This window comes from Bos grunniens, chromosome 7, assembly GCF_055505025.1.
Source record: "Bos grunniens cultivar Pamir isolate PY7600 chromosome 7, Bosgru_T2T1.0, whole genome shotgun sequence".
Classification (NCBI taxonomy): Eukaryota; Metazoa; Chordata; class Mammalia; order Artiodactyla; family Bovidae; genus Bos; species Bos grunniens.
In genome coordinates this window covers 3,593,015-3,610,965 of record NC_141171.1, presented here as the reverse complement: position 1 = coordinate 3,610,965, position 17,951 = coordinate 3,593,015, and the positions used below count along the sequence as shown (strand labels likewise).

General features: G+C 43.7%; 1 protein-coding gene across 4 annotated transcripts in view; it reads left to right on the top strand.

The window, feature by feature from the left end:
- SNAP47 (synaptosome associated protein 47) overlaps positions 1–17,951 on the top strand; it is a 67,465-nt gene that overhangs the window by 4,388 nt on the left and 45,126 nt on the right. For all 4 annotated transcript variants that reach the window (XR_015166412.1, XR_015166411.1, XM_086408119.1 and 1 more), the window contains exon 2: positions 5,469–6,013. Coding sequence is in view for 2 of the 4 variants with exons in the window: in XM_086408119.1 (XP_086264245.1) it covers positions 5,469–6,013 (545 nt within the window). In the remaining 2 variants the exon portion in view is untranslated. The remainder of the gene's footprint in view (positions 1–5,468; positions 6,014–17,951) is intronic.

The window sequence follows — 17,951 nt, the reverse complement described above, 5'->3', positions numbered from 1 at the left end:
GGACAGAGAAGTTACTGCTGCTGGAGAGGAAGGGGGTTGGGATCAAGAGGACTAGAACCTGGTCTTTGAGGGAGTGGGGACACTGCTTCCCACAAACTGTGCGTGGAGAGAGGAAAGGTGGACACCCAGGGACAGGTGTGGTATCCGAGTCCTAACGGAGGGAAAGGGAGGGTGTCTGTGGGGTCATGCTAACGCACACAGGAATGTTGTTCCTTTGGCTCTTCCACTTAATCGTCATTTATTTTGGTCTGATTGGAAGGCTGCCATAGAAATCTGTTGTAGGAAAAGTTGTGGCCACAGGTTTCTCCTTTTGCTTTTTCCTTGGTATTCGTCAAACCTAAGTACTTTTCTCGTATTTCTTTTATATACTACAGGAAAGAGAAGTGTTTTTGCTCTTCTCTTGAATTTTCTTTCCTCTTTTCTCTTTAGAGAGTTTTAGAATAGTTTAGAGCTGCTGTTGTCCTTGGGTCTTTTAGTGATTTTAATGGTTAACAGAGACCCAGAAGGTGAAATAACTTTTCCACAGTCATTAAGTTTGTGATGGAGCTGGCACTGGAACCACAGCATGGTTCCTTGGATGCTGCAATGCCAGACTCAACAATTCTGTGGGGGATTTGTGCGTAATCTCAGTGTTCAAGGAATACCTCCCAGAGTGCATGCTCAGGAATGACGGCTCAGGTCAGGTGGTTTGTTAGTGTGAACTCAGTTTTCATGCTGAGTCAATCTCTTACGTGTGGGGAGGAGCAGTAAACAAGCTCCTGCCCCTCATCAGCTCTCTTGGGGTTGATGGCGGGCACAGGGTGGCCAGGTGGCGGGAGGCTGTTTCCAGTCAGAAGGACGAGGTCCTGCCAGTTTCAGAGCTGGAGCCTGACCAGAGCTATGAGCACACTGGTGACTGAGGCCAGAGGCACCTTGTCTTGGATGTGGAAACACTGAAAAACATGGTTAAATTGTTGGGGTTAGTCGTCCCCTAATTCTCAGAGAAAAATCTTTTCTCTTATTCACATCTGAATGACTGCGCAGAGGCCTCATGGCAAGACGGTGCTAGTGGGCTATGCAGGTGGCTTGCCAGGGTCCTTACAACTGAGGAAGGATGGCATAACAAGCTGAAGGTCTGCACCTCCCTTGTGTCCCAGTCAGGTGATGCTCTGTAGTCTGTGTTATGTCTGTTTCAGAGCGCTTGGGCGAGTGTTCTTTCTAGGGAGAAAGGTCTGATGAAGACCCTTTGGCTTTGCAGTTCCTTTGTCCAGTGGGCACTGCTGTTTAAGAGGAAAGGCCCCCTCCCAACTGCTCTGCCCCTTGCTTTCTGCTTCTTCACAATCCTAGCATGTGACGGGAGGACCTGGGAGGGAGCTCACAGATAAAGCCCGCAAAGAAGATGACACCAGTCTTTGGTACAGAAGGTCAGGAGTTTCAAACAGCTGAGGAGATCTTTGTTAGCTTTCCAGTGACATAAGAGCATGGATTTCCTGGATCGTTTACAGAGCCCTGCCGAGCTGGGAGTATGAGTTTGTTTGTTTGTTCAGTGTGTTTTTAGTGTTGGTCTGGCATTCATCATCATGTTGGCTGAGAAGATGGATTCTTGGGTTCATGTCTCCTTAAATATGTAGATCCTAAGGCTATTGCTTTCTCAGAATTGACACTCAGAGAAAACACTTGAAGATGCTAATACTCCTGAAAGTATTAGCCAAGCCATCAGTGGACTTTCAATTAAAAAAAAAATTATTTACTTATTTTTGGCTAAACTGAGTCTCCCTTGCCGTGTGTGGGCTTTCTCTAGTTGTGCTGGGGGGTGGGGCTGCCCTTCGTGGCAGCGCACAGGCTTCTCACCGCAGTGGCCTCTCCTGCCACAGAGCGCGGGCTCCAGGCACACAGGGGTTGTGGTGCCTGGGCTTAGTTGCTCGTGGCGTGTGGGGTCTTCCCAGACCAGGGATCGAACCTGTGTCCCCTGCATTGGCAGGCGGATTCTTGATTACTGGACCTCCAGGAAAGTCCTATCAGTGGACTTTGAGAGCTTTTGCCATGATAGGACTGTGCTCATTCATTTGTTGAATGAAGTGAATTGGAGATGATCTCTGTGGTCCCTCCAGCCCTGATACCTTTATATTTATTACTTCCAAGTGCCATGTCTTACTTTGTAGTGATGACAACATTCTCATCTTGGTGTGGCAGCTTTCTTCTAGGCTTGTCCTAATCGCAGGTATTAGTAATTAGCAGAGCTAGGAAACTGGACTGCTTTGTAGTTGTAACGGGGCTTGACTGGCACATACGCGTATCTGGGAAGTTTGGGCCAGCCCTTGCTGTTGTGATTGAGAGAAGTTCTAGAATATATTTGGAAAGTGCTTCAGTTTGATTAACATAGTTAAATTTATTCCTCTTGTAATGGAATCAGGTTGTTTTGACACCTTAATTTTGCATGTCTACACGCATCCTTCTTTCTTTTCTTCTCCTCTGTTTCACTGGCATGTTTCTTTTTCTCTTCAGGTGCTGTCTGTAGCCAACTCTGATCAGATGGTGAAAACTAATGAGACCAAATGACAGATTCTGAGTATAGTGATGCTTTAGCGGTTGCTAAAGAAGTGGGATCAAGAGAAAACTATAGACTCTTCACACCTAATAGATGAGCTGAGTTAGCTCTGTAGATACTTTGTAGTATTCATAATTACACTTACAGCATATATTAGGTGCCAAGTACTCGTCTAAGCACCTTTCACAGATCGGTTCAGTTAAGCCTCACCACTGCAGTATGAGATACGTACAGTGACCTCCATCTACAGATCAGGAAGTGGATGCAGGAGGGCCGAGTCACACACAGAAGGGGTCATTCACAGATGAGTGGGAACACCGGCCATTATCTGTATGAGAGCTTTGTGTTGTAGTCTTCTAGATGCACTGCTACCCAAGGCAGTGATTTTAGGTGTTTTCGAAATTGTGATACCCAGCTGAAATTTAGTTTTGGTACATCTCTCATGTGTACGTACATTTATTATTAATTTTTAATATAATTTTATTTTATTAGTAAATATTTAGTAAATCCTCTATTGAAGTGTTAATGCAGAAAAATTAGCCAATCATAAGAACAGAAAAAGCACAAATCTTGAATTCTCACAAAATGAATACACCCAGGGCAAGAAGCAGAACATTACCAGTACCACAGGGTCCTCCTCAAGGCCCCCTTCTCCCTGGCTATAACTACCCTTCTGACTCCTGTTTTTGAGCTTTTCATGTACTTATTTTTAAAATGAATTAAGTTTGGGGAAAGTCTTGATTCCCTTAAGTCAAATAGAAACATCTTAGGGGTGTTATGAGTTGATAGAGTTGATTTGTGGAGTTTACTTCCTAAATACTTAGTTTTAATAGAGATTCTGGTATGAAGAACCCATACCCCAAAATAGAATGATCTTGGGGTGCGCATCATTGCCGGGAATCATGCAGAGTCTGAGACTTTATTATATGTTTGAGAGTGAGCCTGCCTTAGTTTTGCAGATGTGGAAGAAGACAGGAGGCCCTTGGTCAGAGAGAAAGGGCCTGCTGTGTAGCAGGATTCTTGTACATCTGCCCACTTTGCCCCTAACTTCTAAGGCCCTCGTGGATGCTGCACATTCCATGGGTTTGTGGCATAACTTACGGGGGGACTGCTAGCAAACCTGTCTAACCCTTGCCTCAGAGGGGACACTCACTTCTTATCCTGGTCAGGAAACAGATCTCTCAGCCAGGAGGAAGACACTATCCACAGTTACAAGGAAGATATTCTTGGACAGTTCTCATGACATAAAATTTCATATCAGTTTTTGATATAATATGTGGAGAAACACTGTGAAGAATTCCCTCTGTGTAATGTCCACACCTTGTATGGAGAACATTAAGCAGCAGGGTGAGGCCAGCCTGAGCACCGACCACAACTGTGCTGAGGGTCACAGCTGGACAGACACCATGAGCCATGAGTATCTGCTGCACTCGTTCAGTCTCAAAGTGTTTCCTGAGTCAGGGTTATGAATAAAATATGATCATTGCCCTTTGAGAGCCTGCAGTCAAATAACAAGTGGTCATCCTACCATTTAACATGTTCTGTAAGTGTGCATAAGTTCTGTACAGCCCTGCAAGGTAGAAAGAGGGGAGGAGGGGTCAGGGGCGGGTAAGGCCTCTCTCACTCTGGAAAGAAGGTTTCAGTAGCAGCAGGTAGTGTTTTGGAGTACCAAAGGCGGGAGACCAGTTAGATGCCACTGTAGTCCAGTTAAGACTTCTTTACATCTCTTTTTATGCCTGTAACCTATGAGCTTTGGGTTTTTTGTTTTCTCGCATTAACTCACTTCACAGTTGATGATGCTCTTCCAAATCTCAAGTGACTTTATTTCTTTATAACCGGGCCTCTCAATTCAGTGCAGCTCCTCAGGTGCAGCTACTCCCTTTTGTGGTGTCTAGCCTTGTGTTGTTTGATGCGGCATGTAGTACAGTAATTACTTTGAAGAGTTTTGAGTCTTTAGAGTATAACTCAGTGAGGAAGTTTATAGAATTCCAGTGGACTCTTAAGCTCTGTGAGCCAAGGATGTTGTTTCTTTTCTGCTTGCAGCCCAGCATAGTGTGTTGGGGGACTTAAAACTTGTGGTTTGACCCTGTACAAAGTCTTCATCCTTTCTTGGCCCTATATTCTTTATCTGTATGATGAGAGGGTCGGACCGAGTGTTCTACAAGGGCTGTTTCAGATCTGTCATTCATGACTTTTAAATGCTTTGATAAGGAATGCCCTGCTGGTCCAGTGGGTGGGACTCTGCACTCTCACTGCTGAGGGCTTGGGTTCAGTCATTGGTTGGAGAACTAAGATCCCACAAGCTGTGCAGCGTGTCCAAAAAAAGAAAAAAATGCATTGGTAAATGCAACCTGTAGATATGAATAGTATACCTTTGTTACCTGTAACTATATAAAACTATATATAAATATGTACATATAATGATATGGAACTCTATCAAGTTGGTTGGGATTACACAAATGAAAAAGTCTGTAGGATTATTTTCTATATGAAACTAAGTAAACTTATAAAATTGTCAAAAGAAGAGTGTTGGTTTAGAAACTTGTAGTACGTACAGTGGTGGGAGCCATCGCAGCTAGAGTGGTGCTCCTGTGAAGAATCCATGGGCAGTCGTTCCCAGTGGTTTTCTCCCTCGGTCGCATCTGGCCACAGATGAGCATCGAGGGTGCTGTGGTGCAGGGCTCCTGGGGACCGTGGTGCTCTGGGACCAGTACAGGCCTGGCTGCCGCCCTCGCTTCTCTTCCGCGTTGGGTGCAGTCTTCATCCTGCCTGTGACAGGTGGTGTGAGAGCCCGTGCAGGTGCGGGCCTGGCCTGTGCTGGAGTCTCCCGTGGGCTCGGAACCCGGATCACCCCTCAGCGTCCGTGTCCTGCTGTCCCTGGTCCAGGTGTCCAGGTCTGTTTCGGGCTTGTCTGCCCACTAATGTGTGCCCTTTCCTTCAGAGGCAGAGCGACGTTGGCCGTGGTGCAAACCGACGCAGGAACCAGATGAGCGGAGACACCTGTGTCCAAACCTGGCCGTGCTCCTATTATTTAGAGCTTGAAAAGCGATGGGTCCCTGGAAGACTGTCGTTAACTTCTCTCTCGCTGAAGTTTATGACTGATAAAACTAGAGAGACTCTTGTCAGCTTTCCCCTCTCTAGTATAATTGAGATCAAGAAAGAAGCTTCTCATTTTATCTTCAGTTCCATTACCATCCTGGAGAGGGACCACAGCAAGCACTGGTTCAGTTCCTTGCAGCCTAGCCGAAATGCTGTTTTCAGCGTCATCGAGCATTTCTGGAGAGAGCTGCTGTTGTCCGAGTCAGGAGCTGCCGCTGAGGCGGCCTCCTCCTCCATGACCAAGGGGAAGGAGCTGACTTGTCTGATGGCCTGTACCCAGAAGCGTCTGGAAGACACAGCCAGAGTCCTCCACCATCAGGGCGAGCAACTCGACGGTATCTCCAGAGGCCTGGACAAGATGGAATCTGACCTGGATGTGGCTGACAGGTAAGCAAACTCTGGAATCCTAGCCTGGCCTTGGAATGGCTGTGGTATGGTATCTTTTCCATCATCTTCCATTTATTTCACATTCAGCATCTGAAAACACAAGCTGTACTCCTGGGCAGTTGCGCTGAGCTGACTGCTGTGGGCATACAAATAAATGAGGGCCAGCATTCACTGAGCGTGCAGTATGTGCCAAGTACAGTTTTAAGTGTATATGGGGATTACCTCATTCAGTCACCAGACAAGCCAGGAAGAGCATGTTGGTCCACATTTTGTCCATGGGGAAACTGAGGCTGAGAGGCCAAATAATTTGTTCAAGGTCACACACACTAAGTTTGTTAGCATAGTTCATCTTTATTTCTTTTTCATACCTGTATAGCAGCAGGGTTTGAGCTAAAGCATTTTGGCTTCAGAAACTGCCATCTTAGCCACTGCCCCAAACCACTCGCAAACCTTCAGTCTTGGGGACCATCTCATCCTCCTTAAAAATTGAGTATCCAAAGAGCTTTTGTTTATGTGGGTTGTATATACCAATATGTACCATATTTTTTAAAAAAACTAAGGCATTAAATAATTATTCACTTAAAAAGTACAATGATAAATCCAAGTCCTCAGTTCAGTTCAGTTGCTCAGTCACGTCCGACTCTTTGCGACCCCATGGACTGCAGCATGCCAGGCTTCTAGTAAAATAAATGACAATTTTTTTTTTAATGAAAAATAACTTTTATAAAGCAAAATGTGTAGTGAGAGGAGTGTCAGTGTTTAAGATTTTCTGCACCTCTCTTTAAGGTAAAGCTTAGTATAAAACAGCTGAATTCTCATGCTTGCTTCTGCAATCAGTCTGCTGTGGTATCACAAGTCACATGTGATATCACAAGTCTCTGGAAACGCCACTCTACACTTGTGAGAGAATGAGAGTAAAAAGCTACAGAGCGTTGTGGTATTGTATGAAGTAATTTTGACCTCCCAGACTCCTTTGGAGGGTCTCAAAGACCACACTTTGAGAAGTGCTGTGCTAACTATACGACCTATAAAATATGTCAGGGATTTTTGAGTCTAGGAGGAGTAACCTCTCCCTCCCTGATGTCTGGAATGGTTGCTTGAGAGCTCAGGATGAGGTGACAGTCTTATGATGGACCCTGAGACCAGGGGTGCATGACTGCTGTTGGTGAGACCCTTGCTTCTGGAGTCACCACCTGTTGCTATTTCTAAGCCCTGTGTGGTAAAGGGCTTTGTGCTAGAGCTACAGGGAACTGGGCCCTGCTTCTTATTCTTAAGAGGAGGTGCTTATGGTAAATGAGATGTAACATCATCAGACCTCTGTGAGCTTTCCTCATGGGAACAAGGCTAGACATTTTCCCACTCTTCTTGCAGTTCAGGAGTTATACGACTGAGTTGTTACAGAAGTGGTGTTGGTCACTTGCAGGCCTAGACTCTAAAAGCTCTCCTACCCAATCTCTAAGACTGTCTTCCCCTTTATCTGCTGGAATCCTCCAGGACTGGAAGGCGCTAGGACAGGAACATTAGTTAGATAGAGTTTAGGGCCCCAAGTGGCCTCCCAGAGCAGAACCCTGATCTGAGCCCTCAATTGGACTGCAGTGTGAACAAGCGATAGTCCTTTACTGGGCTAGGCCCTAAAGATTCTGGGAGTTGTTTGTTAGAGCAGGCAACCCTCGTAGACTAGCACAACAGTCCTGTAGGAAAGAGAGACACCTATTAAATAGCTTCAACATACAACAGAACATTGAGATCCGAGATTTAGAAGAATGTTCATCCACACTGGAAATCAAAGAAATGTACACTAAAATAATGGAAATCTAGGTTTTAATGATCAGATTAGTAACAACTAAAAGTAAGAATTTTGTTGTTCTTCTGTTGCTAAGTAGTGTCTGACTCCTTGCGACCCCATGGACTGTGTAGCAGGCCAGGCTCCTCTGTCCTCCACTCTCTCCCAGAGATTGCTTAGATTCGTGTCCATTGAGTTGGTGATGCTATCTATCTATCCTATCCTCTGCTGCCCCATTCTCCTATTGCCTTCAATCTTTCCCAACATCAGAGTCTTTTCCAATGACTCGGCTCTTTGCATCAGGTGGCCAAAATGTTGGAGCTTCAACTTCAGCAGCAGTCCTTCCAATGAATATTTAGGGTTGATTTCCTTTAGGATGGACTGGTTTGATTTGCTTGCAGTCCAAGGGACTCACAAGAGTCTTCTCCAACACCACAGCTCAAAAGCATCAATTCTTCAGCACTTCCCTGGTGGCTCAGAAGGTAAAGAATATGCCTGCAATGTTGGAAACCCAGGTTTGATCCCTGGGTTGGGAAGCTCCCCTAGAGAAGGGAATGGCTACCCACTCCAGTATTCATGCCTGGAGAATTCCATGGACAGAGGATCCTGGCAGGCTACAGTCCATGGGATTGCAAAGAATCAGACACGACTGAGTGACTTAACTCTTTCTCACTTAGCCTTCTTTGGGCTTCCCAGGTGGCACTGGGGGTAAAGAACCAACCTGCCAATGTAGGAGACATAAGAAACATGTGTTCAGTCCCTGAGTTGGGAAGATTCACTGGAGGAGGGCATGGCAACCCACTCCAATATTTCTGCCTGGAGAAGCCCGTGGACAGAGGAGCCTGACAGGCTATAGTCCATAGGGTCGCAAACAGTCGGGCACAACTGAAGCGACTTAGCACACACACGGGCAGCCTTCTTTATGGTCCAGTTCTCACATCTGAATGTGACTGTGGGAACAATCATAGCTTGACTGTGTGGACCTTTGTTGGCAAAGTGATGTCTCTGCTTTTTAATATGCTGTCTAGGTTTGTCATAGCTTTCCTTCTAAGGGGCAAGCACCTTTTAACTTCACTGCTGCAGTCACCGTCCACAGTGATTCTGGAGCCCAAGAAAGTAAAATCTGACACTGCTTCCACTTTTTCCTCTTCTGTTTGCCATGAAGTAATGGGACAGGATGTGATAATCTTAGTTTTTTGAATGTTGAATTTCAAGCCAGCTTTTCTCTCTCCTCTTTCACCGTCCTCAAGAGGCTCTTTAGATCCTCTTTGCTTTCTGCCATTAGAGTGGTATCATCTCTGCATCTGAGGTTGTTGATATTTCTCCCAGCAATCTTGATTGCAGCTTGTGATTTATGCAGCCTGGCATTTCCCATGATGTACTCTGCATAGAAGTTGAATAAACAGAGTGACACAGTACAGCCTTGCCCTACTCCTCTTCCAGTTTTGAACCAGTCCATTGCCTGTGTCTGTGTTGCCTCTTGACCTGCATAAAGGTTTCTCAGGAGACAGGTAAAGTGGTCTGGTATTCCCATCTCTTTGAAAATTTTCCGCAGTTTGTTGTGATCCACACAGTCAGAGGATTTAGTGTAGTCAATGAAGCAGAAGTAGATGCTCTTCTGGAACTCCCTTGCTTTCTCCATGATCCAGCAAATGCTGGCAATTTGATCTTTGGTTCCTCTGCCTCTTCAAAACCCAGCTTGTACATCTAGAAGTTCTCAGTTCATGTACTGCTGAAGCCTGACTTGAAGGATATTGAGCATAACCTTGCTAGCATGTGAAATGAGTGCAGTTGTAGAGTAGTTTGAAGATTCTTTGGCATTGCCCTTCTTTGGGATTGGAAAGAAAACTGACCTTTTCCAGTCCTGTGGCCACTGCTGAGTTTTCTAAATTTGCTGACATACTGGATGCAGCACTTTAACAGCATCATCTTTTAGGATTTTAAATAACTCAGCTGAAATTCCATCAGCTCTACTAGTTTTGTTCATAGTAATGCTTCCTCAGACCCACTTGACTTCACACTCCAGGGTGTCCAGCTCTCGGTGAGTGACCACACCATCGTGATTATCTGGGTCATTAAGAACTTCCTTGTGTAGTTCTTCTGTGTATTGTTGCCACTTCTTCTCACTCTGCTGTTTCTGTTGGGTCCTTGCTGTTTCTGTCCTTTATCGTGCCCATTCTTGCATGAAATGTTCCCTTGATATCGCCCCTTTTCTTGAAGCGATCTCTTGTCTTTCCAGTTGTATTGTTTTCCTCTATTTCCTTGCATTTCTCATTTAAGAAGGGCTTCTTGGCTCTCCTTGCTGTTTTCTGGAACTCTGCATTCATTGGGAATGTCTTTCCCTTTCTTGTTTCTCTTCTTTCCTCGGCTATTTATAAAGCCTCCTCAGACTACCACTTTGCCTTCTTACATTTGTTTTTCTTGGGGACGGTTTTGGTCACCGCCTCCTGTACAGTGTCCCAATCATAATTCTCAGGCACTCCTACAAGATCTGATCCCGTGAATCTATTTGTCACCTCAGCTGTGTAATCATGAAGGCTTTGATTTAGGTCATCCTGGAATGACCTAGCGGTATCCCCTACTTTCTTCATTTAAGCCTGAATTTTGCCATAAGGAGCGCATGATCTGAGCCACAGTCAGCTCCAGGTCTTGTTTTTATTGATTGTATGGAGCTTCTCCATCTTTGGCTGCAAAGAATATAATAAAAATAACAAATGGCATAATACTTTTGGAGAACAGTTGGGTGGTTTGTAAATCCTCTTTTGACAAAAGACAAAGGGAAAGGATGACCCTGAGACTGGAAGAGAGTACTTGTGATACCTGCCCATATCCCAACAAAAGATTAACATCCAGTTAGTTACAGGCCGAATGAGAAAAAGACCATTCAACAGGAACGTTAGGAAAGGTCGTTGATTGGGGTTTAGACTAACAAGCCACTGTAACAGAGATCCAAAAATATTGTGGTTGATAAAAGCTAGAAGTTTAATCTAATGGTCCAAAGGAAGGTAGGTATCCCAGGCAGATATAAAGCTCTGCTTTACACCGTAACCTGGGGCTGCATGTTGACTGGAACGTCCTCCTGTCTTATCACATGGCACCATTACTACGTCAGAAGTTGGTGGCATCGATCATTCCCAGCCAGTGGGGAGGCGGAACAGAGAGGGAGCCCAGGGTGTACAGCCATGTCTTTAAGAAGATGACCCCAAAATCGCCCTTATCAGTTCTGCCCATATCCTACTGGCAGGGCTTAATCTCGTAGCTACACTTACGAACAAAGAAGCTGGGTGGTTGTGAGAGGTTACCTAGGTATTTCACCATCAAAGGAAAAAGAGGAGAATGGATAATAGGGATCATGAGTAGTCTCTGCCACAGTGTCTCGCAATGGAGAAATCCCAAAAGACCAGTAAAAAGGGAGTTCATCATCCCTAGTAATAAGGAAAGTTAAATTAAACCAACAAGTATATTAGTGGGTAACCCCAGCTGTTAGTTCAGATGTGGGATGATAATAACTCTGATGTTCCTGTCAAGAATGTGAATTGGCTCAGCCACTTAGGAGAGCAATTGTCAATACCTGGTGAAGCCAGAGGTGCACAGACCCCGTGCTGTGACCTTTCCCTTTCAGATGTGTAACCTGGGAAATGTTGGCTCTCGTGCACAGCGTGTGTGGACATGAACTTTCATAAAAGACTCTGGACAGTAGTGAGCAATTACAATCAGTTGTTTCTCAAGGGGATTGGGTATATAAGCTATGTTTTAGTCACAAAATAGACCAATTTTTCGTGTTAACTGTTATATATTAGATATCAACTTGAATAAATCTCAAAGCACTGTTTGAAAAACAAAGCAAGTTGCAAAGAGATGTGTACAGCAGGATACCATTATATGATTTTTAACATGCAAAATAATACTGTAGGAAAAATATAGAATTAAAATATAAATACCTGAACAGGAAGGGTACATGCAGACGCCATACTGTGTAGCTCTGTGGTGATTTACCCAGAGAGCAGCTGACTGGTGTTCCTAGATGGTGGTCTTGTGGTTCCTGATTCTTCTTGGCGTGGGTCCTTTCAAGCTGATTGTGATAGACACTCAGTAAGCCTATTATTTCCTGTATTATTTCTTTGAAATTTTTTCACCTCATTTTTTAAAATGTATTTCTTTTGGAACTCCCCCGTTTTGTTATCTGACTTCTTGAACTCTGAACTGATCTTCCAATATTGTTCTCATTTTTCTTTTTCCTCGTCCTTTTGTTCTGCTTTTTCTTCAGATTTTAAACTTTTTATTTTGTACTGGGGTATGTGTGTGCTAAGTTGCTCAGTCATGTCCAGCTCTTTGTGATGCCATTGACTAGCCTGCCAGGCTGCTCTGTCCATGGGATTCTCCAGGCATGGATACTAGAGTGGGTTGCCATTTTTTTCTCCAGGGGATCTTCCCAACCCGGGGATCGAACCAGTGTGTCTTACATCTCCTGCATGGGCAGGCAGGTTCTTCACCACTGGTGCCGCCTGGGAAGCCCTATCGGGGTATAGCCCATTTAACAACGTTGTGGTAGTTTCAAGTGGACAGCGGAGGGGCTCAGCCACACATACACATGTATCCATTGTCTCCTGAACTCCTCCCATCCAGGCTGATGTATAACACTGAGTAGAGTTCCATGTGTTACACAGTAGGTCTCTGTTGGTTATCCATTTTGAATATAGCAATGTGTATATGACCTTCCCAAACTCCCTAACTGTCCCTTCCCCCGGCAACCATAAGTTTGTTTTCTAAGTCAGTGAGTCTCTTTCTGTTTTGTACATAAGTTCATTTGTATCATTTCTTTTTTGTTGTTGTTTAGTCACTAAGTTGTATCCCGCTCTTTGCAGCCCTGTGACCTGCAGCACACCAGGCTTCCCTGTCCTTTACCATCTCACAGAGTTTGCTCAAAGCCACGTCCATTGAGACAATGATGCCATCCAACAAACTCATCCTCTGTCGTCCCCTTCTCCTCTTACCCTCAATCTTTCCCGGCATCAGAGTCTTTTCCAATGAGTCGGTTCTTTGAATCAAGTGACCAAAGTATTGGAGCTTCAACTTCAGCATCAGTCCTTCCAATGAAGGACTTGTCTTTTTTGATTGCACATATAGGGGATGTTGGAGAAAGCAATGGCACCTCACTCCAGTACTCTTGTCTGGGAAATCCCATGGACAGAGGAGCCTGGTAGGCTACAGTCCATGGGGTTGCAAAGAGTCGAACACGACTGAGCGACTTTACTTTCACTTTTCACTTTCATGCACTGGAGAAGGAGATGGCAACCCACTTCATTGTTCTTGCCTGGAGAATCCCAGCGACAGGGGAGCCTGGTGGGCTGCCGTGTATGGGGTCGCACAGAGTCGGACATGACTGATGTGACTTAGCAGCAGCAGCATAAGGGATGTCATACAGTATTTCTCTTTCTCTGTCTGAGTTACTTCACTCAGTATGACACTCTCTAGGTCCATTCATGATACTGCTAATGGCATTATTTCATTCTTTTTAATGGCTGAGTAATATTCAGTTGTAGATATATACCACATCTTCTTTATCCATTCCTCTGGTGGTGGACATTTAGGTTGCTTCCAAGTCTTGGTTATTGTAAACAGTTCTGCAATGAACATTGGAGTGCATGTATCCTTTTGGGTCATGTTTTTCTCTGGATATATGCCCAGGAGTGAGATTGCAGGGTATATGGTAGCTCTAATTTTAGTTTTTTAAGAAAGCGTCATGCTGTTCTCCATGATGGCTATATCAGTTTATATTCCCACCAACAGTGTAGGTGTTTACATTCCCCCTTCACCCTCCAGCATTCACTGTTTGGATTTTTTGATGATAGCCATTCAGACTGGTGTGAGGAGATAGCTCACTGTAGTTTTGATTTGTGTTTCTCTAGTAACTGCTGCTGCTGCTGCTAAGTCGCTTCAGTCGTGTCCAACTCTGTGCGACCCCATGGACGGCAGCCCACCAGGCTCCCCCGTCCCTGGGATTCTCCAGGCAAGAACACTGGAGTGGGGTGCCATTTCCTTCTCTAGTAACTAGGGAGAAGGCAATGGCACCCCACTCCAGTACTCTTGCCTGGAAAATCCCATGGACGGAGGAGCCTGGTAGGCTGCAGTCCGTGGGGTTGCTAAGAGTTGGACACGACTGAGCGACTTCACTTTCACTTTTCACTTTCATGCATTGGAGAAGGAAATGGCAACCCACTCCAGTGTTCTTGCCTGGAGAATCCCAGGGACGGGGGACCCTAGTGGGCTTCCGTCTATGGGGTCGCACAGAGTCGGACATGACTGAAGCAAGTTAGCAGCAGCAGCAGTAACTAGTGATGTTGAGCATCTTTTCGTTGCCTTTGGCCATCTGTATGTCCTCTTTGGAGAGATGTCTGTTCAGGTCTTCTGCCCATTTTTTGAGTGGGGTGTTTGTTTTGATGCTTTTAAGCATCATAAGCTCTTTGTAAATTTTGGAGACTAATCGCCCATCAGTCACATCATTTGCAAATCTGTGGATTGTCTTTTCATTTTGTTTATTGTTTCCTTTGCCATGCAAAACTTTTGAGTTTAATTAGGTCCCATTTGTTTATTTTTGTTTTTATTTACATTATTTTGAGAGATAGATTGGAAAAGATGTTCCTGTGATTTATGTCAGAGAGTGTTCTGCCTGTTTTCCTCTAGGAGTTTTATAGTGTCTGGTCTCACATTTAGGCATTTAATCCATTTTGAGCTTATTTTTGTGTATGGAGTTAAAGAATGATCTAATTTCATTTTTTTTACTTGTGGCTGTGCAGTTTTCCCAGTACCGTTCGTTGAAGAGATTGTCTTTCCGGCATTGTGTAGTCTTGCTTCCTTTGTCATAGATTAATTGACTGTAGGTGTTTGGGTGTATTTGGGGGTGTTCTATCCTGTTCCATTGATAAATATTTCAATTTTTGGGCCAGTACCATATTGTTTTGATGACTGTAGCTTTGTAGTATAGTCTGAAGTCAGGGAGCCTGATTCCTCCAGCTCTGTTTCTCTTTCTCAGGATTGCTTTGGTTATTCGGGGTCTTTTATGTCTCCATTAAATTTTGAGATTTTTTGTTCTAGTTCTTTGAAAAATGCCATTGATAATTTGATAGGGATTGCATCGAATCTGTAGATTGCCTTGGGTAATATAGTCATTTTGACAGTGTTGATTTTTCCAATCCACGAACATGGTATTTCTTTCCATCTTTTTGTGTCCTCTTTGATATCTTTCATCAGCATCTTATAGTTTTTGGAGTATAGGTCTTTTGTCTCCTTAGGTGTTTTATTCATTTTGTTGTGATAGTAAATGGAATTGCTTCTTGAATTCCTCTCCTGGATCTTTCATTGTTAGTGTATAGAAATGCAACAGATTTTAGTGTATTGATTTTGTAATCTGCAGCTTTACCAAATTCATTGATGAGCTCTGGTAGTTTTCTGGTAGCATCTTTAGGATCTGCTATGTATAGTATCATGTCATCTGCAGTGGCAGTTTAACTTCTTCTTTTCCCATTTGGATTCCATTTACTTCTTTTACTTCTCTGATTGCTGGAGCTGCTGCTGCTGCTGCTAAGTCATTTCAGTCGTGTCCGACTCTGTGTGACCCCATAGACGGAAGCCCACCAGGCTCCCCCGTCCCTGGGATTCTCCAGGCAAGAACATTGGAGTGGGTTGCCATTTCCTTCTCCAATGCATGAAAGTGAAAAGTGAAAGTGAAGTCGCTCAGTCGTGTCTGACTCTTAGCGACCCCATGGACTACAGCCTACCAGGCTCCTCCATCCATGGTATTTTCCAGGCAAGAGTACTGGAGTGGGGTGCCATTGCCTTCTCTGTTGCTGGAGCTAGGACTTCCAAAACTATGTTGAATAAAAGTGGCCAGAACGGACATCCTTTCCTGATCTTAGAGGGGATGCTTTCAGCTTTTGACCATCGGGTGTGGTATTAGCTGTATGTTTGTCGTATATGGTCTTCATTATGTTGAGGTGTGTATCCTCTATTCCCACTCTTTGGAGAGTTTTTTTTTTTTTATCATAAATGGGTGCTGAATTTTATCAAAAGCTTTCTCCACATCTAATGAGATGATTATATCGTTCTTGTTCTTCAGTTTGTTGATTTGGTGTTTCACATTGATTGATTGGTGGATGAAAAATCCTTGTATCCCTGGAATGAATCCCTCTCGTTCATGGTCTGTTATCTTTTTAATGTATTGTTGGATACACATTGCTAGTATGTTGTTGAGAATTTTTGCGTCTATGTTCATCAGTGATATTGGCCTGTAGTTTTCTTTTTTTGTGTGGTATCTTTGCTTTTGGTTAGAGTGATAGTGGTCTCATAAAATGAGTTTGGAATTTTCCTTCTTCTATAACTTTTTTGAACCATTTCAGAATGATAGGTAACTCTTCTCTAAATGTTTGATAAAATTCACCAGTGAAGCCATCAGGTCCTGGACTTTTCTTTGGTGAAAGTGAAAGTTGTGTCCGACTGTTTGTGACCCAATGGATTATACAGTTCCTGGGATTCTCCAGACCAGAATACTGGAGTGGGTAGCCTTTCCCTTCTCCAGGGCATCTTTCCAGCCCAGGGATCGAACCCAGGTCTCCTGTATTACAGGTGGATTCTTTACCAGCTGAGCCACAAGGGAAGCCCAAGAGGTTTTTAATCACAGTTTTGATTTCAGTGCTTGTGATTGGTCTGTTTATTATATTTTTTATTTCTTCCTGGTGTAAGGAGACTGTACCTTTGTAAGCATTTGGTCATTTCTTCCAGGTCGTCCATTTTATTTGCAAACAATTGTTCATAGTATTCTCTTATGATCCTTGGTATTTCTGTGAAGTCAATTGTAACTTCTTTTTCATTTCTAATTTTATTGATTTGAATTTTCCTTTTTTTCTTGGTGAGTCTTGCTTAGGGTTTATTAATTTTGTTTATCCTTTTAAAGAACCAGCTTTTAGTTTCATTGATCTTTGCATGTTTTTTTGTCTCCATTTCATTTATTTCTGCTCTGATCTTTATGATTTCCTTCCTTCTACTAACTGTAGGTTTTGTTTGTTCTTTCTCTAGTTGCTTTAGGTGCGAGGTTATTTGAAATTTTTCTTATTTCTTGAGGTAGGATAGTATTGCTATAAACTTCCCTCCTAGAACTGCTTTTGTTTGATCCCATACATTTTGGACTGTTGTGCTTTTGTTTTCATGTGTCTCAGTGTGTGTGTGTGTGTGTGCACTCAATCACTCAGTCGTGTCTGACTCTTTGTGCCTCCATGGACTGTAGCCTGCCAGACTCCTTTGTGTAATTCTCTAGGCAAGAATACTGGAGTGGGTAGCCATTTTCTTCTCCAGGGGATCTTTCCAACTTAGGGATCGAACACTGGTCTGCATCACAGGCACACTCTTTGCCATCTGAGACACGAGGGCAGCCCTTCCCTTCCTCCAGGTGTTTTTCACTCCTCTTTGATTTCTTCAGTGGCCCAGTGGTAGTTGAGGAGCATATTGTTTAGCCACCACGTGTTTGTGGTTTTTAGAGGTTTGTTTTGTTCCTTATAATTTATTTCTAATCAGATATGTTGTGATCAGAAAGATGCTTGATATAATTTTGATTTTCTTAAATTTACCAAGGCTCACCTTGTGGCCCAGGGTGTTGTCGGTCCTGGAGAATATTCCATGTGCACTGAAGAAGAATGCGTAGTCTGCTGCTTTTGGGTGAAATGCTCTCTAAGTATCAGTCAAGTCCAGCTCATCTAAAGTGTCACTTAAGGCTCGTGTTTCCTTGTTAATTTTCTGTCTGGATGATCTGTCCGTTGATAAAAGTGGGGTGTTAAAGTCCTCCACTATTATTGTGTTACTGTTAATTTCTTCCTTTATATTTGTTAGTATTTTGCCTTACATACTGAGGTGTTGCTATGCTGGGTGCATATATATTTATAGTTGTTATGTCTTTTTCTTAGGTTGATCATTATGTAGTGTCCTTCTTTGTCTCTTACAATAGTCTTTTCTTTAAAGACTATTTTGTCTGATATGAGTATTGCTACTCCAGCTTTCTTACGAATTCCATTTGCATGGAATACCTTCTCCTACCCCCATACTTTCAGTCTATAAGTGTCCCTAGGTCTGAGATAGGTCTTTTGTAGACAACTATATATATGGGTC